General features: G+C 40.5%; 1 protein-coding gene across 5 annotated transcripts in view; it reads right to left on the reverse strand.

Annotated features, from left to right (window-relative positions):
* Ralgapb (Ral GTPase activating protein non-catalytic subunit beta) overlaps positions 1-26,928 on the reverse strand; it is a 93,394-nt gene extending 66,466 nt beyond the window's left edge. For 3 of the 5 annotated variants that reach the window (XM_027421246.2, XM_027421245.2, XM_027421243.2), the window contains exons 1-5: positions 26,676-26,928; positions 15,980-16,195; positions 9,469-9,671; positions 3,528-3,691; positions 1,927-2,113 (exon numbers count right to left, since the gene is read on the reverse strand). In XM_027421246.2, the coding sequence (XP_027277047.1) occupies positions 1,927-2,113; positions 3,528-3,691; positions 9,469-9,671; positions 15,980-16,165 (740 nt within the window). In that variant the 5' untranslated portion in view covers positions 16,166-16,195; positions 26,676-26,928. Of the gene's footprint in view, positions 1-1,926; positions 2,114-3,527; positions 3,724-9,468; positions 9,672-15,979; positions 16,196-26,318; positions 26,470-26,675 lie in introns of those variants that run through there. The other 2 variants (XM_027421244.2, XM_027421247.2) reach the window with 2 other exon arrangements.
* Between the last annotated feature and the right edge of the window lie 356 nt (positions 26,929-27,284).

The raw sequence follows: 27,284 nt of genomic DNA on the forward strand, positions 1-27,284 counted from the left end.
GTCTACAAGAGCTAGTTCCAGGACAGCCTCCAAAGCCACAGAGAAACCCTGGCTCTAAAAACCAAAAAAAAAAAAAAAAAAAAAAAAAAAAAGAAAAAAAAAAAGAACTGAACCTAGCTCAAACATTCAGGTAAGCACACTATCACTGAGTAATTTTAATTTAATCCCAGCTCATTTTAATTTTTTTTATTTTGAGACATGATCTCATTAAATTGTAGAAGCTGGCTATGAACTTCTGATCCTACTATTTCTTCCTGATTAACAAAGGTCATATAGTCCTGTACCACCAGGCCCAGCTACCAAGTCCATTATTTATAAAATTAAGCATACATTCAACCACTTTATCAGAAAATAGATTTAACATACCTCAGCTAAGTGAAAAAGCTATATGAAAGCCAGCCCTGATATATAAAAATGATAAACTGTAAGGGATTTCCAGCTTTTAAAAGATGATATAAACTTTTATCTGAAATATTCACACTATTTAACTTGTTTATATTACTTACAAGTAATAAATTAAGTATTTTTGTTACTGTACCTATATAATTACATCATTAAACATGAAAATAGTGTATAAATTTTTTCCTAGTTGTTTTGGTTGGACAGTTGTTTTTTTTTGTTTTTGTTTTTGTTTTTTTTTTTTGCCTGTTTTAAGGCAGGGCCTTAACTATGTAGCTCTGGCTGGCATGGAATTCACTATGTAGACCAGGTTGGACTCAAACTCAAAGAGATCTGCCTGCTCCTTCCTCCTGAATGCTGGGATTAAAGATATATGCTACCACAACCAGCTTTCTATTATTTTTTAAAAATTGATACTACTGTAAATCCTTCAATACAACTAAGGTATAATTTATTCACAACAACTTTATATGAAGTTCAGAACTTTGTATTCATGTGTTTAAAATACAGTACATTTTTATGATGTACCATAAAAGCTAACTGAATTCAACAACTTCTTTATTAACAGTAATATTCTATATGTACTAGGACTTTTCAAAGTCATTTGACTCAATTACTCTGTATCTAAGGATTTTATCTTAGTAAAACATATATATATATATATATATATATATATATATATATATCTGTATGAAGTTTTTCTCCAACAAAATTTCTAAAGTAAAAAACACCCAGAACAGCATATTTATCAAAATATAAATTATTAATTATATAAGACTATAAAGCTAACTAAAAATGTAACCTCAAAAATTATTTACAAATAAAAACATGTAATTAAAATGACTCAAATCAGGCAAATGAAAAACATAGGTATCTCAAACTGGCTTTTTGTTGTTTTATGTTTTTAATGATTTATTTGTTTTTATTTTATGTGAATTGCTGTTTTGCCTACATGTATGTGTGTGTGAGGGTGTTGGATCCCTTGGAACTGGAGTTACAGACAACTGTAGGCTGTTGTGTGGGTGTTGAAAATTGAACCCGGTCCTTTGGAAGAGCAGCCAGTGCTCTTAACCACTGAGTCATCTCTCCAGTGCCCCCCGACAAACACACACACGTTTTGTTTTTAATAAAAGGGAACTAAATGGGGAAAGTACATTAAAGAACATTTTTAAGTGACAGGATGTTTCTTTCACTCTACATTTTCCAATTATCAGTACATATGGCTTTTGCAATCAAAACTAATTAAAAGACACAGTATGAGACATCACCATGCCATACCACAATGTAGGGGTCAGATGACAACTCTGTGGAATCTGTTCTCTCCTTTCACCTTTACATGAGTTCTGGGGATCAAACTCAAGTTGTTAGGCTTGCATGGCAAATGCCTATGCCATGAGCCACCTCCCTGACTTGCTTATTTCTTTTAAATTGGCTCAGTCTACAAAAGTACAATAATGATGGGTCCAGGCTTTTCAAAATGTATTCCATAAAGACAGAATTAGATGGATTAGGACGGCCATGACCGACCTGGAAGTGAGTGCACAGATAACCTTGCTCCACTGTTCCACCACTGCAGGGTGGTGCCTCCAGTTAGCCACCATCTCCTTAGCTGTCTTCCAATAAGGAGGTGTTGGGAAGCACCGGGTGCAAGCTAGTAACCAAACTTCAAAGAGAACACCAATCAGCTTCTCTGATAGATTCTCAGCAATGCCACCTGGCCAATGAAAAACAAAAACAAAAACACATCTTTGGCATACTTATTTTTAAAGCAGAATCTTTCATTCATTATATGGGAAAACAGATCAAAAATTAAGTAGTTATAATGTTAATTTCAATTCTTCTCATAACTAAATTGAGAAGCCTGGGAGCAAGCAACTATGGAACAATCACAGAGAACATCAATGATTACTTTTTGAGAATTTTCAAATTGTCCTGCTATTTTTAGTGCAGATTTTAAGGTTCCAGCAAGGGGAAAACAGGAGAAAAAAAAAGGTAAATGCCAACAATGAGTGACCACTACAAGTCACCTTCGACAAGCAGTTCACATGTTCCCTAGACATAATCCTTTCATTTATTTCTGTAGGACAGGTATTTGTAAATACCTAAGGTTAGCTTTTTGTTTAAAGACACAGTCCTGTAATGTAATTCAAGTTAACCTGGAATTTAACTATGTGGCAAAGGGTAACACTGAACATCTAATCTTATTGCTTCCACCTCTCCAGTGCTAGGATTATAAAAGGTGTGAGCCACCATGCCAGTATGTCCCCACTCCACTCGGCTAATAAAAAAGGAATCAGAACAAACACCAAAGTTTGTAACAAAATGCTACAGGTATTTAAAGCTGCTCCTGAATGGAGAAAGACAAAAGGAACACTAAGCTATGGCACCAGGCAAGGGCAAATCTTAAACAGAATGCAGAGCTGCCACTCTAGTCAAAGTCCTGAAACCAGAAGGGCAGGCTCTGCACAGCTCAAGAAAGTAAAGTTAGGACTAGAAAGAAAAGTAAATAGAATGTGCACATGAAACAAGCAAAATCAAGTTCCAATAATAAAGAGCTCAAGGAGGGGGAAAGTTGCCTGATTTCACACTTCTGAGATCACTCACTGGCATGGGGAACCAACAGCAGAGAGCCAATGAATCAGTGCTATGACTGGCAAGCTACTGTCAATACCAGATGGACTGTATTCCTGTTGTGGGTCTCTCCCACAATACAATTCCATGATTCCTTCTAAACCCTTCCTTGGTCACTGCATCTATCTGACAACACAAGCACACTAACTTATGTTAGTAGAGAGAATATAAAGAGAATAGGAACAACAGAACCTGGAACTGGAATATAAACACAGTTTATGTATGCTCTGCTGCAATGTAGAAAGCAGGACTTCTGAAATGCTGTAAAACTATATAAAACTAGAAGCTTTTTTTTTTTAAAGATTTACTTATTTATTATATATACAGTGTTCTACCTGCAGCCCATACTGTATCTTTCTGGTATAAATCAGTAACTTTAGTTTGTCAACAGTTTTACCAAAATTTAAAAATTCCACTGAGTCTTATCACTCACTAAGTTTAAATGCAAACTATATTTGGAATTCAGAAATATAAGGCAAAAAAGTTCATTAACAAACCTTGAACAGTTGGTGGAGCCAGAAGAATGTCATTGATTTGCAGAAGAAACAACAGTAGGACTTCCCAGGTTTCTCGAGCCATGATGGATGACTCACGGGCCAATTTCTGAATGGCTCTCAGAACCTGTAAGCATAGTCGGATCTGACTGGAGCCTTGTTCCTGTCTGAAGAAGACAGACAGATATCACTGACAGGCCTGGAAAAGAGACAGCAACAGCCAAAGAACAGGAAGCTTACTGATGCAGAACAGTGGTCGGTCCAATGACATTGCCTAAGTACCAGTGGACAGGGCTAAGTTCAACTCTCCTCAGTTTACAGCTAGTTTTCCCCACTATTCAGTTCAGCACCCTGAGATCTTCACCTACCTCTTCTGTGAGAAAAGAGGAAAAACTGGAATGTAAACTTCACCTCTGGATTTTCTTTCTGAAATGTGTCTGGCACATAAGAGCAGATATTCAACTAGTTTCTGCTAGATTAGTACATACCTAGTTATCTCTGGAGTAGAAAAGCCCTTATATCCTTTTCCAATTTTCTGAAGCACACATTCACAGAATTCAAGTGTTTACAGTTTTCACAGTCACCCTAAAGCTAGTATGTGTTACAAGGTCCAAAGGAGTGTCCAATATTGACAAGACATGACAGCATTTCCTCAGAGAAGAGCACCTGCTACCATTGCTTTAATAAAAACACAGCATTTCAAAGGGATCCAAGGGCTCCTCAAACAACAGTTGCAAAATTCTCTTTAGTCCACAGGACACATTTGCTCCTTAAGAGAAGATTTGGTGGATAGTTGCACAGGCCTTCAATATCGGCACTTGGGAGGCAGAGGCAAGTGGATCTCTGTGGGTTCTAGGCCAACTTGGTCTACAGAGTGAGTAACAGGGCAACCAGAGCTACACAGTAAGATCCTGTCTTGAAAGAGAGAGGAAAGAAGACAACTATTCCATAAAATGGGGTAGAAGAGAAAGCTAGAGGTTCAGAGCCTAGCCCTTGCCTCACTTTCCAAGATGCCCCACCTGAGAATTTAAAGAACAGCTTTAACAACTAGTGACCTGGCCTCCAGCTTTCTCACAATAAACCCAACACAATACTGATATAAACTCTAAAGTCATCTAAAGTCAATTTCTATAAATTGTGACTTGACACAAAGAGCTGAAGTATCCTGAAGAAATGTCAGCAAATCATCTACTAAAACTCCCACTCCTTAGACATTGGCCATAACCCAGAAAACTGGACCCTACCTTAAAGTTGCACACAAATGGCACAACTAAATAACTAAATGTTCCCTTACGAAGTCAAAGCTGGACCAGAAAGATGGCTCAATAGGCAAGATCACTCACTATAAGTTTGAACCCCAAGGACCTAAGTTTGAATCCCTAGCACCTACATAAAAAGCTAGGCATGGCTGTGCATACCTGCAACCCCAATGGTGGAGACATTGGATTCTGGAAGCTCACTACCCAGGCAACTTAGCTGAAATGGCAAGCTGGCAAGCTTCTGGTTTGCAAAAGACTCTGTCTCAAGGGAATAAGGCAGAGGAAGACACCCAATTTCCTCCTCTGACCTCTGGAGGTGGGTCCATCCACATTTACCCATGCATACACAGACACATTCATGAATAGGAAGATGTGCATCCCACATTCATCTAGAGGTGAACTTGACTAACACCTCCCTTTGTAACACTCTATTTTTTATTTATTTATTTTTATGTGGGCATTCTGCCTGCAGGTATCTCTGTGTACCAGGTATGTACATTGCCCACAGAGGCCATAAGAACACATTAGATCCCCTGGACTAGAGTTACAGATGGTTGTGAGCCACCATGTGGAGTGTTAGGAATCAAACCCAGGTCCTCTAGAAGAATAGTCAGTGTACTTAATTGCTGAGCCATCTTCCCAGCTGCCTTTGTAAGTAAAGTTCTTGTTTCTTAATTTAGTAATCTATGTCCACTTTTCTGCTCTACCACAGAGCTGAGGAGTTACAACACCATATGGCCTGTAATATAGGAAATATTTACTAGCTAGCTTTTTACCAAAAAAAAATAATAATAATAAAGAAAGGAAATAAATAAACAAATAAATTGTGGACCATTGCTTTAGGAAACATGTGCACATGGCTTGTGGGGAGGGACACTGCATTTCTGAAAGATACTCCATTTCTTATAGTGTAGTATATCTAAGCAATTAAAACTCCAGTTTCAACAGATAGTACATTCTTAACTAAATTATGAAAAAAACCAGACTAATGGGCAAAAGAGAAAGTCATATTGACTTTTAACAAAAGGTAAAGGCAGTTTCCTCTATTTTGAGAGTCAGTTTATATAAAAACAACTAAGTAAGCAAGCTATGATACAACTGGATGAACTACCTAAATTTTTTAAACTGAAACTGCTAGTAATTGAAGTCCCAATATACAGCATTGAAAACATTCACCTATTCTTCATATACTATCATTGGCCAAGAGAACTCTAATACTTTAGTCAGTACCTTTCAGAATTCACTGACCTACATGCACACACACACTCCTGAGAAACAGGCTAATTATCAAAGAGAAAAAGGTAAAAACAAAAGCACAATTTATTCAAATTTCATTACTGTTTTCAGCAATACAAATTGAGCATTAAAAGATGGTAAATGAAAGAGATAACGAGATACAGTGACAACATTCCAAACAAGATCATTTCATCCACACAGGGAAAAATATTGTAAATCAATCTTCTGATGGGATGGCAAGAAAGATTAAAACAATTTCATTTTGGACAAGCCTGCTAAGCTGCAAATACACATTTCCTGCTGTTTCCACTTAAGACCAACAATACAAGCAACAAACATTTAATCCGTACCTAAGGCCAGTTCAGCATTACACTGTTTATAGATGCCCCCAAATACAGAAAGCCAGCTGAGTTCCTGTGTTCAAGTTGGTTAGATGAAAAATGAAACATAACAATAAGAGATAAGAGAGTAAAATGGGAAGTACCAAGCAAATTCCAAGGAGATGTGATCACAGAGGTCAGTGTTGTCATATAAGACTTGTAAGACAGACTTTACTGGAAACCAGGAAGAGCAAGTTAGATGGTCAGGCAATAGTCAGGGAGGGAAAGAAAATGACATAAGGACAGGTGAAGACAGAAAAGAGCTCTGAGGGGACTTATGGAACTGTTTACAAGTCTGACTAAAGAGCAGGACTCATACAAAATTAACAGTGGCTAGTCTAGTTAGGGCCTTCTGGCCCTAGATAACACTTTGTATGGGGGAGTTTATATCTGATCCATAGAACAGAGTTCTAATAGACTTCTCTTTTTCAATTTGAATTTTCTAAACAAAAATTTCCTTCTAAATTTACAATGCTAAAAATTTAAAGAGCTGGTTTTTGAGTAATTCACCAGACAGACTGAAAGCTCTAGCAAAAACTTTTCCATACTGAGATGAACCCCACAGCCTGTTTCACAAACAAAATTTCAGAAAACACTCTTATGAACTGGTGGAGGAACTACTGCTTTTTTCTACACACTTGTTTCTGTATTTCTCAGAGATCTGCCATACAGATATATGCAGATGCTAAAGATGGAAGCCATAGCTCTTGGGTATACAGGTAAATAGTCTGGCTGAGCTATAGCTTTAGCCTCAGATGTAACATTCTTTTGTTGTCTTTGTTTTTTGAGATAGGGTCTCTCTATGTAGCCCTGGCAAACCAACTCACAGAGATCCACCTGATTCTACCTCATGAGTCTTGGGATTAAATGCATGAACACAGGAATATAATGTAACATTCTTAACAATTAGGAAAAAAATATTAAGATAAATAACTTGCAAGCCGGGCGTTGGTGGCACACACCTTTAATCCCAGCACTCGGGAGGTGAGTTCGAGGCCAGCCTGCTCTCCAGAGAGAGTGCCAGGATAGGCTCCAAAGCTACACAGAGAAACCCTGTCTCAAAAAAAAAAAACCAAAAAAAAAAAAGATAAATAATTTGCATTTTGGCATTTAACACCTTTGTTTCAGAATACAGAGAAGAAATTAGTAACAAACTTTCAAGGGTAATCCTTTGGTTTACCATGAATGTCTGTAATTTCCAGTTTGCTCACCAGGTACTAAGGCACTCAGATTTAATTCCAGCACTTGGGAGGCACAGGTATGTAGATCTCTATGAGTTCAAGGCCAGCCTGGCCTATATAGTGAGTTTCAGGCCAGGGATCTACAGTAAGACTTCATCTTTTAAAAAAAACAAACAAAAAACCCAATATCTTTACTTCTTTTTTTAGTTAGCTTACTTTTTTAAAGGAGATTTTAAATTTTATTTCAAAATTTTAATTTCAAAATTTTACACTGGTGCCAGTGGGTGGTATCTCACAACTTAAGTCCCAGCACTCAGGAGGCAGAGGCAGGTGGGTCTCTGTGAGTTAGAGGTCAGCCTGGTTTATCTATAGATGGAGTTCCAGGACAGGCTCCAAAGCTACACAGAGAAACCCTGTCTCACAAAACAAAAGAAAAAATTTTCATTTGTGTATGTTGGGAGGGAGGACATATACATGCCATGTCACTCATGTGAAAAGTAAGGGGCCAACTAGCAGCAGTTAGTTCTCTCCTTTTTCCATGTAGACTCCAAGAATAGAACTCAGTTCATCAGGCTTGGTGACAGTATCTTTACCCACTGATCTGTCTCACCAGTCTTTTTTGGTTTCTTTGAGATAGGGTCTCATGATGTAGTTCAGGTTGGGCTTTAACTCCTTCTGTAGACAAGACTGTCTTCAACTCCTGATCTTGACTCCACCTCTAAAGTGCTGGGATTGTAGTCATGAGCCACCAAGCCTGACCTGTTTGCTTAATTCTATGCCTTCATACTCCATAGGATCATGTTAGAAAAGAACAGTTGTGCTGGGTGTTGGTGGCGCACGCCTTTAATCCCAGCACTCGAGAAGCAGAGGCAGGCAGATCTCTGTGAGTTTGAGGCCAGCCTGGTCTCCAGAGCGAGTACCAGGATAGGCTCCAAAGCTACACAGAGAAACCCTGTCTCGATAAACCAAAAAAAAAGAGAAAAGAAAGAAAGAAAGAAAGGAAGAAAGAAAGAAAGAAAGAAAGAAAGAAAGAAAGAAAGAAAGAAAAGAACAGTTGCTTTGGGTGTATGTGGAGATAAGAATTATGATATATGCCAGGCAGTGGTGGTGTACACCTTTAATCCCAAGCACTTGAGAGGCTGAGACAGGAGGATCTCTGAGATCCAGGCCAGCCTGGTTTACAAAGCAAATTCCAGGACAGGCTCCAAAGCTATACAGAGAAACCTTGTCTCGAGAGAAAAAAAAGGGGGGGAATTATGATATACAAAAATATGCACAAGTTGGATATTTATTTTAAATATTTAATTGGTATGCATGTGTGTGCACACGTGGAGGATGGAGGACACCCCCAAGTTTCCTACTCTCCTTCTACCATATGGGCCCCGGAGATCATACTCTGATCACTGGGTTTAATGGCCAGCACCTTTAACCACTGAGAAATGTTTAACAAGGGAAGGAAATATGTCACCATCACATATTTTAATATCCAATATCTACAGAGTTCAGAAACAAGGCCAAAAAGTATTTAATATAAAGATACAACTGTTAAAAAATTGTGGTAAATCCAAGAGTGGTAGAACATGCCTGTAATCTCAGAACTCAAAAAAGCCTAAGACAAGAGGATTGTAAATTTGATTGTAAATAGAAAGTTCAAGACCAGTCTAGGCTACACAGTGAGATGTTATCTCAAACAAACAAACAAACAAGAACCTCCAGGTAAACCTTACATAACCCTGTAAGCCTATCTCCTTTAGTCATATTCATAGAATCCATAAGTGAATAAGTAAAGTTCCAGGGACTAACAATAAAATCAGCATCTATATTTAATAAACTAATATTTTAAATACTTTATTATAACCTTGATAATGACCAGATAGGTGTAACTTACCTTGGTACAAAAAGATTTTGTAGATGTTTTAATATACTTTGAACATATAGATTAGGCTCTTTAATAATTGGTAATGGAATAGAATCTTTCGGCAACACCAAAGCCATAATCCAATCTGTATATACATCAACACAATATTTTACAGTCTCTCCATCCAATGGAAGGGTCAGTCCATAGCAAATCACTTCCATGGTCCATTTTACCTAAGCAAAAATAAATATTCACAAAGATTGTACATCTTTATCTGTACTTCATCAGATTAATTTAAAATATAATATCTCCTAGAACCCAGATGCTTTAAGTTGAAGTTACAGTCATCTCAACATATACATCAAATTTACTCTAGACACATACTTTCTATGTATTAGACATATTCATGTCATATTTGCCAAGCAAATTTCAGGAGAAATTAAATTCATTATTTTTAAATATTAAGCCTATGCAAACTTTTACCCTTTTACCATTCCCTCTATGAAATGATCCTTTCAATTTTCTACAGATATTAGAAAAATAGAAAATGTAGGATTTTTAACTGCTCAATTTGCATATGTAAATATGTATCAGTTAAGAAATCAAATATATAAACTCAATTACACTCCATCTTCAGATTATGCAATAGGAACAAATGACAGGAATGAATCATTCAACTTATACAACTTGTTTTCTCTGTCAAAAAATGTAACACTAAAATGGGCGGGTGAGAGCACATCAGGTAAAGAGGGACTAAATGGGTGAGGTCTTAACCAGACATCTAGCCACACTTAACCCCACCACCCAAAACACATTCTTGTTTGTGCTTCGAGAAATAACATTCTAAGACAAAGGAAAAAAATATCCCAATCTGGAAAAGAAAATGAAACTATATTCTTAGACACCAAAGCCTAAAAGGTTAAAGTGAATTCCAGACAAAAAATCTGGGACAAACATTAAGCAGATGATCAGTAAACACTTAACAAAAAGGACGCATGATCACTGAAACCAGGCTGCTCAAAAAGACCAATCAAGCCAGATAAACTTCATTCCTTTACTAACAGTCTTATTTTGAAGAGAGTGACAATTATACAATCATTGCAGCTAAAATAGTACCTTCATTAATGTCACCACCACAATAACCCTGGTATAACAGGGTAAACTAGCTTCATTTCATACATCAGAAAAATAAGAAATTCAACCCACCACTGATTTATAAAAATAGTGAAGCTGAAGACGAACCTTGTCTTCCAATGAGAAACATGAATCCAGTTTTCCAACCACAAATTTTGAAGTGTCTCACCAACCCACTAACAGGTGTTTCTGGCACAGAGGTATCTATGGGCTGTAGAATGGCCAGACTTACAAGTGGCCAAAATACCACACAAGACATTAACAGGGAAATGATGCCACTGGCTTACCAAAGGCCACACCCACCAAGTTCCAGTTGTTGCTGCTACTGTTTTGTGTTGTTAGGAATTAAACCCAGGGCCCTATCTACAGCAGAAAAGCACTCTACTCCTGAGCTATACCACCAGCCTGCCAATTTTTTTTTTGGGGGGGGGTTTTCGAGACAAGGTTTCTCTGTGTAGCTTAGGAGCCTTCCTGGCACTTGCTCTGGAGACCAAGCTGGCCTCAAACTCACAGAGATCTGCCTGCCTCTGCCTCCCGAGTGCTGGGATTAAAGGCATGCGCCACCAACGCCCAGCCAAAATTTTTATTTAGGTGGTTGATGCTTCATGCCTATGATCCCAGCACTCACAATGCTAAAGCAGGGAGAGCTCAAGTGCAAGGCAGCCTGAGCTACACACTGAGTCCAAGACAGCCTGAACTAAACAGAAAGATCTTATCTCAATAATAATAATAATAATAATACAAATAATGGGCAATCATCTGTAAACATCACAAAGATAGCCAGTCTGCTCCACAGAATTCAGGATTCAAAAAGTCTTTAAAGACTTCCTAATTTGAATCTGACAAGATAAATACATATGTTGAAATTTGGGGGTAGAGGATAGGTGGAACTGGAACAGGGTCTTGTTAGAATGCTCTGGCTGTTTGACACTCAGGGTCCTCTTGCCTAAGGCAAAGGCTGAGACTGCAAGGGAATGCCACTATACCAAGCTCATATTAAACGTCTTTAGCTCAAAAAGAACTACAAAAGGCTAAAGGTAGGCAATTTATGATTAGCAGCAATAAATACTAAAGAAAACTGTAACCACAATGAAGCTGTGACAAATTCTTAGCGGGAGTGTTGGATGTTAAGCCGCATAAGAGAACAGGGTGTGAATGTGCTCATGTACGCGTGGATATATGCATGTGTGCCTGTGCCTGCATATATAAGCCAAAGGTCTACCTCAGGTGTCACTGCTCAGGTGCTGTCCATCTTATCGGTTGAGACAGGGGGTATGACTAACCTTTAGGCTAGGTTGGCTGGCCAGTGAGCCCCAGGAACCCTCCTGTCTCTTCATCCCCAGGGCTGGAATGAAAGTGATTAAAGTATATGTGCCACTATGCTTTTTCTTTCTTTTTGTATGGGCTCTTTTTTTCTCTCTCTCCAAGGCAGGGACCCTGCTACAAGCTGCAAGATCAAACAGTAATTAATCAGCCTCATTTCACAAGACCAATCGGTAAGAATTAAGAATCCTTCTGGAGGATTAAACCAGGATGAAAGATGTATTGGAATATAGGGTTGTGAATGAATTGGCTGTTTCTTGCTGTAGATTCTTCCTGTAGCTTATTCCTCTCTGTAATGAACTTGGGATTTACTTCCCACTATCTGATCACTTATTGGACACAATTTCTCCCATGCATTTAGAGTTTACTGATTACATCCCTAGCTATGTGTGAAACCTGTTTTCCAGTAGCAGTTTACTGATTACATCCCTTAGCTATGTATATGACCTGTTTCCACTATCAAGTTCTTGTTCCTCTCTCCTATGTAATTGTAGAGGTACCACTATTTAGCCCTGGCTGGCCTAGAACTTTCTATGTAGACCAGGCTGGCCTCAAACTCAGAGCTCTGCAAGCTTCCGCCTCTGGAGTGGTAGAATTAAGTGTGTGTGCACCATGCCCAGCTTACATGGGTTCTAAGGATTAAACTTAGATCCCTATGTTCCACACACAGCAAGCACTTTCCCAACTAAGATCTCAAGTTCAAGGGCTGAAAAGAAGGCTCAGTGGTTAAGAGCACTGGTTGATCTTCCAGAGGACCCAAGTTCAATTCCCAGCTCCCACATGGCAGCTCACAAGTGTCTGTAACTCCAGTTCCAGGGGACCTGATACCTTCACACCAATGTATGTTAAATAAATTATTTTTAAAAAATATCTCAAATTCAAGGCAGCCTGAACTACACAGTCATTTCCCTAGCCCCAGAAAGAAAAGTTAAAAGGAGCTACAGGCCAGGTGGTGGTAGCAGCGGCAGTGGTGTAGGCCTTTAATCCCAGCACTGGGGAGGCAGAGGCAGGCAAAAGGTGGATCTCAATGAGTTCGAGGCCAGCCTGATCTACAAATCTAGAGTTCCAGGACAGCTAGGACTGTTGCAGAGAAACCCTGTCTCAAAAAAAAAAAAAAAAAAAAAAAAAAAAAAAAAAAAAAAAAAACTAAGCGCCCCCCACCCCCAAAGAAAGGGGCAAAGGAGCTACAGGTTCCTAATTATTAGATGAAAGAAAGAAGACAAGTTAGCTTTGGTGATAATGTCATAGCAGTTTAATTCTTCTAAAAAAAAAAAAAAAAGTATGCATGATGGGTCAGTGGGTAAAACCATTTGCTGATCATCTGTAGCCTGAGTTTGATTGTGAGGACCAAAAGTGGAAAAAGAGAACTGACTTCCAAAAGCTGCCCTCCGATCTCCACATGTGCACCAGGGCACACATGACCCCTGCTCCCCATTCCCCCCCACACACACACACACAATAACAAAATTTGAAAGCAGTACCTCTCATCATCTCCTGAGGATGGTAAAGATAATAACAAAGGGCTACACTAGATCACTTTCTATCTATCTATCAAATGTCATCTCATCTAAGAAGGCAGCAAGGGGATCATAACTAAAGCCAGAGCTTATGTGGGTGCTCAGAGGAAGTTAGGGTACTCTGAGAAAACTACAAAGACTGAAGAACTTCAACCTTTGCTACTCTTTGGTCAAGGCAGGATAAACAAACTGCCTCTGAAGCTGAAGGCTTAAGTTTCAGCTAAGTTTGATATTTCATGAATGAGCAAAAGTAAGAAGAACTAGGTAGGCATGGTGGCTCATACTTGTAATCCTAACACTTGAGAGGCTGAAACAGGAGAATGACTGCAAGTTTAAGACTACTTTGTTTACACAGGGAGTTCTAGGCCAATCTGATCTATAGAATGAACCTTGTCTTTTAAACACTACTACTACTACTACTACTACTACTACTACTACTACTACTACTTGTAGTGATATATTACTTATGATTTATTAAAGCTTGACTGAGGATTCAGAAAAGCAAAGTCAGTCTCAAGCCATAGACATCAGGTAGTGGTGATACACACCTTTAATCCCTGCTGCCAGAAGCTAGGAGGTGGTTGTACACACCTTTAATCCTAGGACTCAAGATTAAGAGTTCAAAGCCACATGAGACTGAATCAGTCTAAAACAGTAACAGATCACATGCCTTTATAATCCCAGCACTAGAAGGTTATAAAAGACAAAAGCAGGGACTTCAGTAGTCAGTATGAGGCATTTGTTCTCCAGCCACACTGAGGAGAGGCAGCAGTTTGAGACTTGGTGAAGAGATCGTGCATGGATCAGCCCTTTTCAGCCTGAGCTAAATGAGAGATCTAGTGGCTGGCTGCTTTTCTGATATTCAGGTTGAAGCTTGGACCCAATATCTGTCTTGGGTCTTTTATTTTTTTCATGTTAACAACAACAACAACAAATAATAATAATAGTAGTAGTAGTAATAATAATAATGCATATACCTATAATCCCAGCATTTGGGAGACAGAGGCAAGTGGATTTCTCCAAGTTCAAGTCCAGCCTGGTCTACAAAGTGAATTCTAGACCAGTCAGTGAAACCCTGCCACCAAACAAACAAACAAACAAACAAAACAAAAATGGGAGGGGAGGAGGGAGGTGATCCTGAAGATAGGCCTAAAAAGCCTGCATAAGCTTTCTTAAGCAGAGATTACAAAGTTCTACTCTTACAAAGAATCACACCATTCTCAGGGTTCCTTTAGAACTCCCACTGAGGTTTAATGTCATCTTAGTGCCCTGAACCTATGAACAGAAAACTATCTCCCAGACAAGTCATCCCAAGATCCCTTTGGACAGCAAGTTTAGGAATAGCAATTTCAAACCCAGTTCCAACTACCTAAGCTTACAACCAATAAGTGCTCTTCTGCAGCACTTAAACCTTGAAGCCAGGCTAACCCAGTTAGAGTGAGGGACACAGGAGAGTTCAAGCTCAGCACCTATGTGTAGCCTGAAAATCTTACATAAGTGAAGCTTTCAGTCAGTGTCCACCTATAAGCAGGGATGGGGACTGTGCTGGCTAGTTTTATGTCAGCTTGACACAAGAGAACCTTGGTTGAGAAAACGTCTCCATAAGTCCAGGCTTTAAGCAAGCCTGTGGAGCATTTTCTTAATTAGTGATTGATGGGGGAGTGTGCCACCCTGGGCTGGTGGTTCTGTGTTCTGTAAGAATGAAGGCTGAAGCTGGACGGTGGTGGCACACACCTTTAATCCCAGCACTCAGGAGGCAGAGGCAAGTGGATCTCTGTGAGTTCGAGACCAGCCTGGTCTACAAGAGCAATAAGTGCCTGGACAGCCTCCAAAGCCACGAAAGTAAGAAAGAAAGAAAGAAAGAAAGAAAGAAAGAAAGAAAGAAAGAAAGAAAGAAAGAAAGAAAGAAAACAGACTGAGCAAGCCAGTAAGCAGTATTCCTCCATGGTCTCTGCATCAGCCCTTTCCTCCCCAACTTGCTTTTTTGGGTCTTAGTGTTTCATTTTAACAATGGTATCCATAACTAGGATAGGGACTTCTAAACAGAAACAGAAATCTGAAGACTGAACCTAGTGCTTAAGGGCCTGACACATGACTCTCTGTCTCGATTACTTAGCTCACATGCAGAACTAGGTGTGACCAGTGAGAAGCTTCAACAGCAAAAAGGTACAAGCCTTTCTTTAAATCTTCACAGGCCCCAAGTCCCAGCATACAACCTGAGTGATATAAAAACTAGAACTCTCACTACATCAGGCAGCAATCCATTAAAAAGTCAGCACTGTAACAGTGCATACTGCTCCTGCAGAGGACCTAACTTTGATTCCTACATACCATGTCCTGTGCTCACAACTGCCCCCAACTCCAGCTGCAGAGGGATCCAACAACACTGGCTTCCACAGGTACCTGCACTCATGTGTACATACTCATACACAGACTTACATATATACACAAAATTAAAAATAATAAAACAATTTTAACTACTAGCTTTTAAAAGGTCAATACTAAATAAAATGTCTAGTAAACAATTCCTATTTTCACCCAATGGAATGACATGAAGAAACACTTACTTCTTTGTCAGTTTTTAACAAACTCTCACTACCAGCCACTGAAGAGGTGCCTAACGCCTGCCCAAGAGGCCGGACCACTGCATTCGCCACCTCTCGCCCAACACTCTCTGGATAGCTGTGTAGCACACTGGTATGACCTTGATCATTCTGAATCACCAAATGCAGTGACCGCCATTCAGAGTACATCGTGCCGCTAAAGTACTATCCAAATGGCACCTGAAAAGACAAAACAGACATGCATGTCAAATTATGCTTATTGCTAATATAAAAAAAGCAAAAGATTTATACTAGGCAACACATAAAATGGACTGCAACACACTGATTCTAAAAGCATATTGTTTCAGAAAAATAAAGAATTTATCTAGAAGGGCTGAAGAGATGGCTCAGAGGTTAGGAGTACTTGCTGCTCTTCCAGAGGAACTGAGTTCAATTCTTAGCACCTGCATCACCAAGGGAATCCAATGCCCTCTTCTAGCCTCCACAAGCATTCCCATGTGCATACCGCCGCCCCCCACAAGCATGCATAACTAAATATAATTATAAATAAATTGTAAAACCTATCTAAATGTTTTGAGCTCTCGTGAGATCAGGTAACAAGATGGACCCTAAGAGGTAGTTGTATGAACACCTAGATTACAGAGCTCCTCTGCTTCTGAGTGAATTCAACGCCAGCCAAGGCAATTTAGTAAGACCCTGCCTAAAAAAAAAATTTTTTAAATAAAAGGAGAAACTGAGAATATATACCAGTGGCAGAATACTTTCCTCAAATGCTCAAGGCCCTAGATTCAAAACATCAGTACTGAAAAGGAAAATAACACAAAAAGCCCTCAGAAGCCCTGAGGCAAACCTGAGGAAGAGGCCATTATGCACAGAAATGGAAAGTCGTGATCCAGAAGCCCCCGTAATATGAGGACTTCTCCCCTTCAACAGTCCTAAGACAGAAAACAAATGTAAGATGGAGTGCCCCAAGGGCTAAGGGAGACTTATGTGTACACTCAGTCTCTTACGTTTTCCTTCAATGTTCAGCACACTTAAGTTTTATGCTCATCTGGAATTTACTTCTACAAGTAATATAAGAAAGACTGTCTTCAGGGTGTGCAGCTGGGTGTGGCATCATCTACTCAAAATACCTTGGTGTCTTCCATCTCCTCTGCCTCTTACAATCTTTCCACCTCCTCTTCTGCAGAGCTCCTTGAGTCCTGAGGGGAGGGGTTTGAGGAAGACATCCCATTTTGAACTCAGTGTTCCAAAGACTCACTCACTACCCATTGTCCGGTTGTCTCGATCTCCAATTGACAACAGCTAGTAAAGGAAAAGCCAGTTTTCTCTAATGCAGTCTCACTGGGTATACAAACTACACATAAACTACACATGTCCAACACAAAAACAAAGCCAATGATGTTTGTGTGGACTGTTTTGTCTCATATTGCTTTGTCTGGGCATCTTTTATCTTACTGATTTTTTGCTTGCATATTACAATTTTGGGTTTTGTGTTTTTTATGGGTTTTGTTTATTTGTCTGTGTGTTTTTTACTTTCTCATTTTGTTGGGGTATTTTATTCTGGTTTGTTCACCCACCCTCCCTTTTTTGTTTGTTTTTTTTTCAAGACAGGGTCTTTCTATGTAGCTCTAGCTGTCCTGGAAATCAGTAGACCGGTATGGCTTTGATCCACCTGCCTTTGCCTCCCCAGTTCGAGGATTAAAGGCATGTGCCATCACTGCCCAGCTTGTTTCCCTTTTTTATTTGTCTGATTATTTTCTAAAAAGAAGGCATAGATGTTAGTATTCAGGCATCTGTACTGGCCTGTCCTTGGGGCTGACAGGATATACCCTCAGCTGCTGCCACTAAGAGCACCACCTGTGCCTATCCACTATGTTCCCTTTTAAAAGGGCCCTGCCCACTTCCCATCCTCCCTCCCTCCCACCTACCTTTCTCCCCCTCTCCCTCTTTTCCCCCTCCCCCCCCTCCTGCTGCTCCTGTCTCCAGAGGCTGGTCTCCCCAGTTCCCTTTCCCCTTTTTATGATCCCTTTCCCTATAAAAAAATCCCTCTGCTCAAACCCTGTTACATGGCATCTTTCTCTCTCATGGCGATTTTCTTAAATTACAACAGTAGAGGTAGATGGATGGAGAGGTGAGGAGAATCTGAGGGGAGATGGGGGGAGGCATGATCAGAATATATTGAATGAATTTTCAATTAAAAAACATTCTTATTTCATTAAATTGAACTAATTTATTTTAGTCATGTACTATGGAAAGACAGGATATTTTTAAATTGCAAAGAAAATCTCCCCATCATTCATTTTAAAATTTTTGTTGGCTATTCTAGGCATTTGTCCTTTTATGTGAAATTTACGGGTTTTTTTCTATTTAAAAAAATATGATAAAAACTTGCTAAATGAAATTGCTTACACACTATGCAGGGGATCAAATCCAGGGCTTTGCATGTCAGGCAACTCTTTTACCACTGAGCTACAACTCTAGCCCTTGAAACTGCTCATACCATTTTGTTTGCCAATGTCTCACAATCCCTGCCTCTATGCTACAGCTTCAAAGGACTACTAATCACTGCCTAAGCCCACCAATCTACCATACTCTGTAGAACTGTTTTTGCTACTTCTACTAAATGACAATCTTGACACCTTATGAAGTTTCATTTTTCAAAGCCCAGCTCAGATACCCTTATTTGCTAAAACTTTTACTCCTAAAACCAGCTTTTCCCCATTCTGAGTGCCTATTAGTCTATTTATAGAGCTTCACGTTCAATTACTCAATGATTGTGTTCTCCACAAAGGCAACTTCAGTCTTCAGAAGAAACATCAACTCCTAACATATGATGGATACTGCTTCTTTTATTTTATGTGCATGGTTGTTTTGCCTACATGTCTTTCTGTGCACCTAGTGTATTCAATGCCTATAAGAGGCCAGGAGGGGTGTCAGGTTCTCTGGAACTGTAATGCTCTGCAGTGTTAGGAACTGAACCCAGGTCCTCTACAAAAGAATCAAGTGCTCTTAATGTGAACCATTTCTTCAGTTCCTAAAATGTTACTTGTCCCCTCTGTCTGAACACCAGTATCTGTAAAAAGGAATTCTCATGGGAGAAAAGCCTGCTTCACTGGTGTTGCAAGAATTAAAGAATCATATACATGTTATATTTGGGACTTGTCCTAGTTAATAGTAAGGAACCAGTGAGTTAAAGCTATTAAGTGGAGAAAATTATATATTATGATAACAACTAGACAAACATGTATAACTTCAGATTAGAAAGATGAAAGATAAATGAAGGTCTACTATCAGTACAATTTGATGCAATAAGTTTATACTAATATTCATGTGTTGAATTGATAAAAATGTCAGCATCCTAATTACTTGTGAACATTCAGTCACTGGCAGAAATCACCAAGTTGACTCATTTAATAGTTATTAACCATCTATCACACACAATGAACAGTGTTAACACCATTGAAATGATTAAGAGATATGGTTCCTGTTTTCAATTACAGTTTAACACACAATAACTATGATGCAAACTGGAACTTTAAAGGTGCGAAATATAAAAAATATAAGCAACTATAGAAATTTAGGGGAAAGAATGCTTTTGATTCAAGACAGTGAATGAAAACAGGGTAGATTTGAGGTAAAAGAAGGGCATGGAGCATATAAATTGGACACTGATTACAAGAAAACTGGGTGAATAGGGATGAGAGTAAGAAAGGGCAACCATAAAAGAAAATACATAAAAACAGGGAGCAGAGTATAATGACAGACACCTGTAACTCCAACACTTGAAAGGCCAAGGCAAAGACTGCAAGTTCAAACATACAATAGGCTACATAGTAAGAACCTTCTGTTAAAAACCAAAAGAGAAAAACAAAAGTAAACAGGACCAGAGAGATGGCCCAGCAGTTAAAAATACTGCTCTTCCAGAGGACCATAGTTCAAATCTATATTAAGTGGGTCACAACTGCTTGTAACTCAAGCTCCAGAGATCTGATATGTTTTTCTGCCCTCCCTGGGCACCTACACACCTATGTCTTATACATACACAGACAGACAGAAGTACACACACAAACTTTTCTGTTTTAAAACAAATTCATACAAGAAAAAGATGTTCAGAGTGGAAGGAGTTCTGTTGTAGAAGGTAACAGGATTTCTTATTTGTTTTTGCTTTTAAGACAGGGTTTCTCTGTGTGGCCCTGGCTGTCCTGGAACTCACTTTGTAGTGAGTTAGGGTTAGGAATGGTCTCGAAATCAAGAGATACAGCTGCTTCTGCTTCTGCTTCTTGATTACTGTGATTAAAAGCATGGGCCACCACTGCAGGCCAGGATTTTTTTTTTTTTGATTTTTTTTTTTTTAAAGGGACAGACCTTTAATCTCAGCATTAGGGAGGGTAAGGACAGCCCATCTGTGTTAGTTCAGGCCAGCCTAATCTACATAATGAGTTCCAGGATTGAAGTAAGACCCTGCCTCAAAAAAAAAAAAATAAATAAATAAATAAATAAATAAATTAAGTAATGCCCAAATTTGAAGGATTTTGAAAGCTAGGATTGAAGATTTATAATTAAGTAAAAACCGGAGGCAAGGCCTGTGAGATGACTCAGCAAGGCACTTCCTATAAAAACTGAGCAAGTTCAGTCCATAGGATCCACATAGTAAAGGAAAAGACTGCTGCAAATTGTCCTCTAACAAAATATGAACAATGGCGTACACTCACTAATTCAAAAACAAAAAGACTGGGGTCAGACTATGTCCACATGAACTAAAACTTTCCAACAAGTACCTCAAGCGTTGGTGGCGCACGCCTTTAATCCCAGCACTCGAGAGGCAGAGGCAGGCGGATCTCTGTGAGTTAGAGGCCAGTCTGGTCTCCAGAGCGACTGCCAGGATAGGCTCCAAAGCTACACAGAGAAACCCTGTCTCGAAAAACCAAAAAAGTACAAGTACATCCAACTTCGGTCATGAGATGCAGAAAATTAAACCAGAAGCCACCCTTCAAGGAAGATAAACCCTGGAGGCCCAACTCATCAGCCCCTTCTGCAACCACACCACCAGTCATTCATGCACAGTGTTCTAGAAGAACTCTACACACCTATCTGTTGGAACCAGTGGATGTATACAGGAACTGAATAGTCATCTGGGAAGCAGTCAATGAATCCACTTGCTGAATACCAATATAGAGATAGCCAAGTACACTCTGCAGACCCCTAGTTTCCTTCTCAACTCCACATGGACCCTTTCCCAATCTCTGAAGATTGTCATCGTATGATGCTGTGCTGCCTACCAGCTTACAGTTTATAAATACTCCATAGTAACAATGTAGGTTCAATCTAAATGGCAATAACCAAAACAATCAATACAGTGGTGACCCACAAAGACCACGAGCTAATATTAGTTACATCAACTGACTCAAGCAATAGTTATCACATCTATCTATACAGCAAACACAGTGAGTACCATAATAATAATCAAACTATTCCCAAAGAGCTTTAAGTCAAACTAAAAAGAACAATTGTTTGCACACTTTCTAAAGTAAATCTAGACATCAGTTATGTCACTAAGCAAATACTATTAAACATCTGTACACATCAGGTTGTCCTAGAATTTAGGTGTGCAGATATAAACAGAACATGATGGCTGCCCAAGACAAAGTTTTATAACGATGAAGACAGAAATCAATGAGACATCATCATATAATAGCATTTAATATGAACAATGAACAATTAGCTATAAGGCAGCATATTAGAACCACCAGAGATCTTAACTTGATAATAATGTTATCGACTTTAATAATGTAACTGTAACTGATGAATTTCCAAGAACTTTCACATATTACTTCATTTTATTACAACTACCCTAGATGCTTAAGTTAGAAGACTCACTAGCCATTAGGAAAGCAAACAAAATAAGACTATGTCTTGCACCAGGCGGTGGTGGCACACACCTTTAGTCCCAGCACTCTGGAGGCAGAGGCAGGTAAATCTCTGAGTTCAAGGCCAGCCTGGTCTACAGAAAAAGACTATGACTTGCTCAGGGTCACATCAAGTAACTGCAATGTTGGGACAAGAAAATCTACCTCTTGCCTCAAGGTGCAATGCTTCTGAATCTGTGCCTCGTCATATGACCTTGGACAAGTCACTCTATGTTTATTTTTCAGTCTCCCTGTCTCTAAAACAGGGAGAACACCTTCAGTGCCTATCTAAAGTAACCAGAGAGAAGGATCAAAGAAAGCAGCCTAAGTCAACAAACTTCAGGACATATAAATAGAGGTACATACTAAGATACGCCTGTTCCTCTGGAGAAAAACAGGATTTAGGGAGGGCACAGTGTGCTGAGTAAATAAAGTGTTACTGGACAGAAGGACCACATTTCTTAATTCTGTTGTGGTCTCAATGACTCCACAAGGCAAACATCCATCAAGCTGGCACTTAAAAAAATAGCAATGGACTCACCTATGCACCAGATAGTAACTGCTCAGGATCCTATCAAGCACCTGAATTACAAGGGAGAGACAGGTTCTGCCTGCATTTCTTCCAAAGATAAAAACAGATGGGTTTTGCTAGTCTATGAAAGAAAATGTGAATACACTGCCTGCTCCCAGCCAGCACCATCACAACTATCATTGTCTCTAGCCTGATATTCCCAGTTTCATATCTACTGGCATGGATAAGCATAAATTTAGAACTCAGTTCCTTTATTGCATTTAAAGTGGTTAGTGGGCAAATAGAAGTAGTAAACAGTGCTCAGACATTACAGATAATTCTATTTCATGGGGATGGTTAAGATACTATGCTTTTATTTTTACTGCAATTCTAACTATAGAATTTCTTAAGGCCAGAAGCTATGTCTTATGTTCAGTACCTTCAGTTTACATAACAAAGGTTCACTACACTTCTAACTGGCTAACTTAAAATACAGCAGATAACTCTGTCCACTTTTCCCATCCCCAATCTTCTTTCAACAAGAAGAACATCTCACATGAGGGACAGCAGAGATGTGGAATAGGACACAGAGTCTATCAGGAGAAGGACATTTTTCAGTCCTGGATGTGCCAGAAGCTCACCACATAGCTTTAGAAATGATAACTCGTCTACAAAAGTTAAAACTAAACTATTCAGACACTAATTTTAAAACTTCATCTTGGAAGAGAGAGGTGAGACAGGCTCTCACTATATGACCCAGGCTGGCCTCAAACTTGCCCAATCCTCTTGTCTTAGCTGAGATTACAGGTGTGAGCATCCAGCTTAAAACTGTCTTATACTGCAAGAAATCATTCGTTCTGTCTACAAGACCTTTGTACATGCCAATAACATACCGATAGGTACCTCAAATTAGACAGAATTCTTGACAAAATCTTAGGTTATTGTGATTAGAGCTACTTCTGATCATTAACTGAGCATGAGAACATTTCACCCATATACTGGAAGTCAACTAAAGACTTAAACCTCAAGCTTAAAAAAAACTGAGTTTCTTCCATGTGTCAAGACCAGAACTGGATACTCTGTTCATATCTGATCAGAGAAACAAGGGCAAGTTTCCTGAGCAGCTAAATTTAACACCTCTTGCCCCATCACCTTCTATATTAGCCTCTGCCTAAAAACCAAGTAAACAGTACATAAGTGAGACAAGAAAGCCTTCCCCTAACAATGTTACACTGTAAAAATTATTTTATGAAATATGTATTTTTATTCAATTTACATACTTCACATTTAACTGTGTGTGGGTGGGGATATCATCTAAGCACGCTGGTACACACCTATAGTCCCAGCTTCTCAGGAAGTTGAGCCAGGAGGATCTTAAGTTGCAGGCCTGCTTGGGATACAGACTAAGTTCAAGATCAACCCAGGTAGCATGGTATGACCTTGTTTCAAAGTAAAAAATATAGCCAGGTATGGTGGCACATGCCTTAATCCATTGGAAGGCAGAGGCAGACAAATCTCAGGACAACCTGATCTACATAGCCATGGCTACATAGTGAAACCCTATTCAGTAAAAATTGTGTGTGTGTGTGTGTGTGTGTGTGTGTGTGTGTGTGTGTGTGAATGGAGACACAGTGGTAGAGCACTTGTGATCAACTCCTACTTGTGATCAACTCCTAGTACCGACATAAAAAGTGTGTGTGTGGGGGGGGGGGATTTTCACTGTAAACAAACTCCTTCATAATGACCTTCCTATAATATTTAACCTCCTTACTTTCATTAATTTTATATAGCTTCAAGAGTACTACTCAAGAACAAAGGGCTACAGAGTTGAATCAGTGGTTAAGAGCACTTATTAGCTATTCTTAAAGAGGACCCAGATTAAATTCCCAGCAACCACATGGAAGCTCACAATTCTCTGTAACTTTAGTTTCAGAGGATCTGATACCCTCTTCTGGCCTCTGCAAGAACCAGGCATCCAAATGGTACACACACATGCCTGCAGTCAAAACTCCCATTCACATAAAAATAAATCTTAAAAACCAAATGCATCTGGACCAAAACCAGATGCAATGTGAATTATTGCCTTGACTTCCTTTAAAGTTAGAAAACCTGTGCAGCAATGGCAGTTCAGACATGATGTAATAAGATTACACCAAGTTTGTCCGTTGCTGATACTAAAGTTTTACTCTGTCTCCACTGAATGGGATGAACTATAACTGAGAGTTATTCCATCTGCTTGTATTTATACATACTCACAAGGCAATAGCTTTTAGACAATATTCCTTTCAGACGATGAGGAAGGAACACATGCAAAACTCTAATGGCAATAAAAAGTCTCCCACCACAGAAATGATTGTCTGAGATGAAGTTAACATTAAAACCCAAACAATGTTTTTGTTTGTTTCTGTGTTGGTGGGGTGGGTGGGGTTTTTTGAGGCAGGTCTCTGTATGTAGCTATGGCTGTCCTGGCACTCAATGTGCAGAACGGGCTGTCCTGGAACTCCCAGAGATCCACCTGCTTCTGAATCCAGGGTGCTGGAATTAAAGGTGTGCCACCTCACCCAGGTAAACTAACCAATGCTGTTGGAACAGTCATACATAGTGCCTTGCCATGGATAAGAATTCAACATTTTATTCATTTGCTGAATAAATGGATAAGCCTAACTAGAGTACTCCTAAGGAAAAAAGAACAAAACTCCAGTGCTAAGAACATCAAATATTAAAAAAAAAAAAAAGAAACATGTCTCTGCAGCATGAGATCCATCTGTCACATAAAGGGACTTATAACACTGTATTCAAAAAAGGTTTGTCTGCCTCTATGTCAAAGTACTCCAAGAAATAGTGACCAAAAAAAACATGGTCCCTGCCTGAACTGAAAGCCCATCAAAATCTCAAAGAAGAGCTAAAACTACAGTACAAATAAGTGGTAAGCTACACTAAGATAGTGCCGAAGACTGTTAGGAAAAATGAAGGTGGGTAGGGGTTGTGGAGGGGATATTGAGAGCTAGGCAGCAGACAAAAAGATTGTGTATGAGAGAAATAGTGTATGTGTTTGGGTAGAGTGCTGAGAAAGCATGGAGGACTGTCTTAGAGAAAGAAGAGTATACGCAAAAGCCCAAAGGCAAGAGAAGCTATAACCAGAGTACTGCATATTAAAGAAAATTGCAAAGCAAAAGTTTTTGCAGGAGATGTGTATGTCTTTTTAAAAGCTCAGCTAAGGATTCATAATTACTTCTCACCCTCAAAGAGGCCTACCTACCAAAGAGGTGGGACCTAAGGAAAGCTCTCTTGTAGCATACAGCTATAGTCCTAGCACTCAGGAGGCTGAAGCAGAAAAACCCAGAGTTCCAGCAATAGAACAAGGGCGCGCTGGGGGGGGGGGGGTATCAATATGAATCTCTGCCAATGAAATCCGCACTTTTAACAAGCATCCTCCTGCACAGCTAAACTGGAGAGGCACTCTGGGATGAAAATTACCTACATTCACAGTTGCCAAACCTTACTACACCCCAGAGCCACTAGGGGATCTCCAGAAAGATACTGGTATTTGGCTCCCCTCTACCCTCTAGGCGTGGTAGTTTAATTAGTTTGGGGTGCTGTGGCACCTGAAATTTTTTTCAAAACTCCCCAAGTGATTTTACCATGCATCCAAGTTGGAGAGCCTATGACCTAACTGTTAAGAACCTGGACTGGACTGTCAAGGCTACTTGAGTTCAAATTACCCAGCTATATGACCTTGGGCACCAAAGGCGCCGGATCACTCTGGGCCTCGGTTGCCTGGTCGGTAGAATGGGGTAGCAGTCCTGCCAAGCAGGGTGGTGAAGTTCCCTGTCTAGCCTGGGCCTGACAGCACGCGCTGGCTAAGGGTGGCTGTTTACTCTTCCCCCAAGCGTCACCGTGCCCCCGGCAGCAGCATCCTCACCGGACGGACGGCAGCAACTCCACCAGCCCCGCGGGGGACCACATTCTCCTCAGAGTTGCCGCCGCCACTCCAGACCCGCCCCTGTCCCCAGACTGCGAGGGGCGCGCGCGGCCAGTCCGACCCTCCCGGGTCCGCTCACACCCGGCAGGAGCCACGGGCCAGGACTGCGCTCCCGCGCCCGGTGCGTCCACTTCAGAACCCAGGGATGAGCTGGCCAAGGCCTGGCGCCGGGAGCACCGGAGGGCGAGAGAGCCCCCGCCTCAGTGGCCGCCGAGGGAAAAAAAAAAAAAAAAAAAAGGAAAAAAAAAAAAAAAAACAGCGAGAGGGGAGGGTCCGGCCGCGCCGGCCGCCGCGTACCTGAGGCGACGGGCGGGGCCCGCATCGCTGGGCGGGCGCACCGCGGGCCGCACTCGGCCTGCCGCCTCACGCGACCCGCGCCATCAGGCCCGAGCTGCCACCGCCCAGGCCGGCCGTCCTCCGGCGGTCAGTCTGTCCGCCCGTCGGTGACTCTCACAGGGCGCCCGGGGGACGAAGAAGACCGGTCTCTTGGCCGGCCGGCTGGGCTCCGTTCAAGCAACTTCCGACTGCCAGGGGCGGCGGCGTCAAATAATTCCCCAGCCGAAGGGACCACTGCGCCTGCGCACCGCGACTGACCCGAGACTTGTGAGGGAGCCGAATGGGCGGCGTCAAATAAATCTCGAGACCAGGAGCCGGAAGCTGCGCGTGCGCAGCCGTCCCAGAGGGCCGCGCGAAGCGCGGCTACCCACCCCCTCCGTTTCGCGCTCCAGTGAAGAGGGAGGAGTAAAGTGACGGGGCAGTTACCTCATCATCGCCGTGCCGGCACAGGAGGCAGTCTGGCGGAAAAGTCAGCGTCTTCTCTGTGGAAAGTCGTCTGCCATTCAGGTTCAAGGAATATCTCGCACGCCAGCATTGTAGCTCTTCCTGTGCTCGGCCCCTTGTTCTATG

The sequence above is a fragment of the Cricetulus griseus genome, chromosome 6, assembly GCF_003668045.3.
Source record: "Cricetulus griseus strain 17A/GY chromosome 6, alternate assembly CriGri-PICRH-1.0, whole genome shotgun sequence".
Classification (NCBI taxonomy): domain Eukaryota; kingdom Metazoa; phylum Chordata; class Mammalia; order Rodentia; family Cricetidae; genus Cricetulus; species Cricetulus griseus.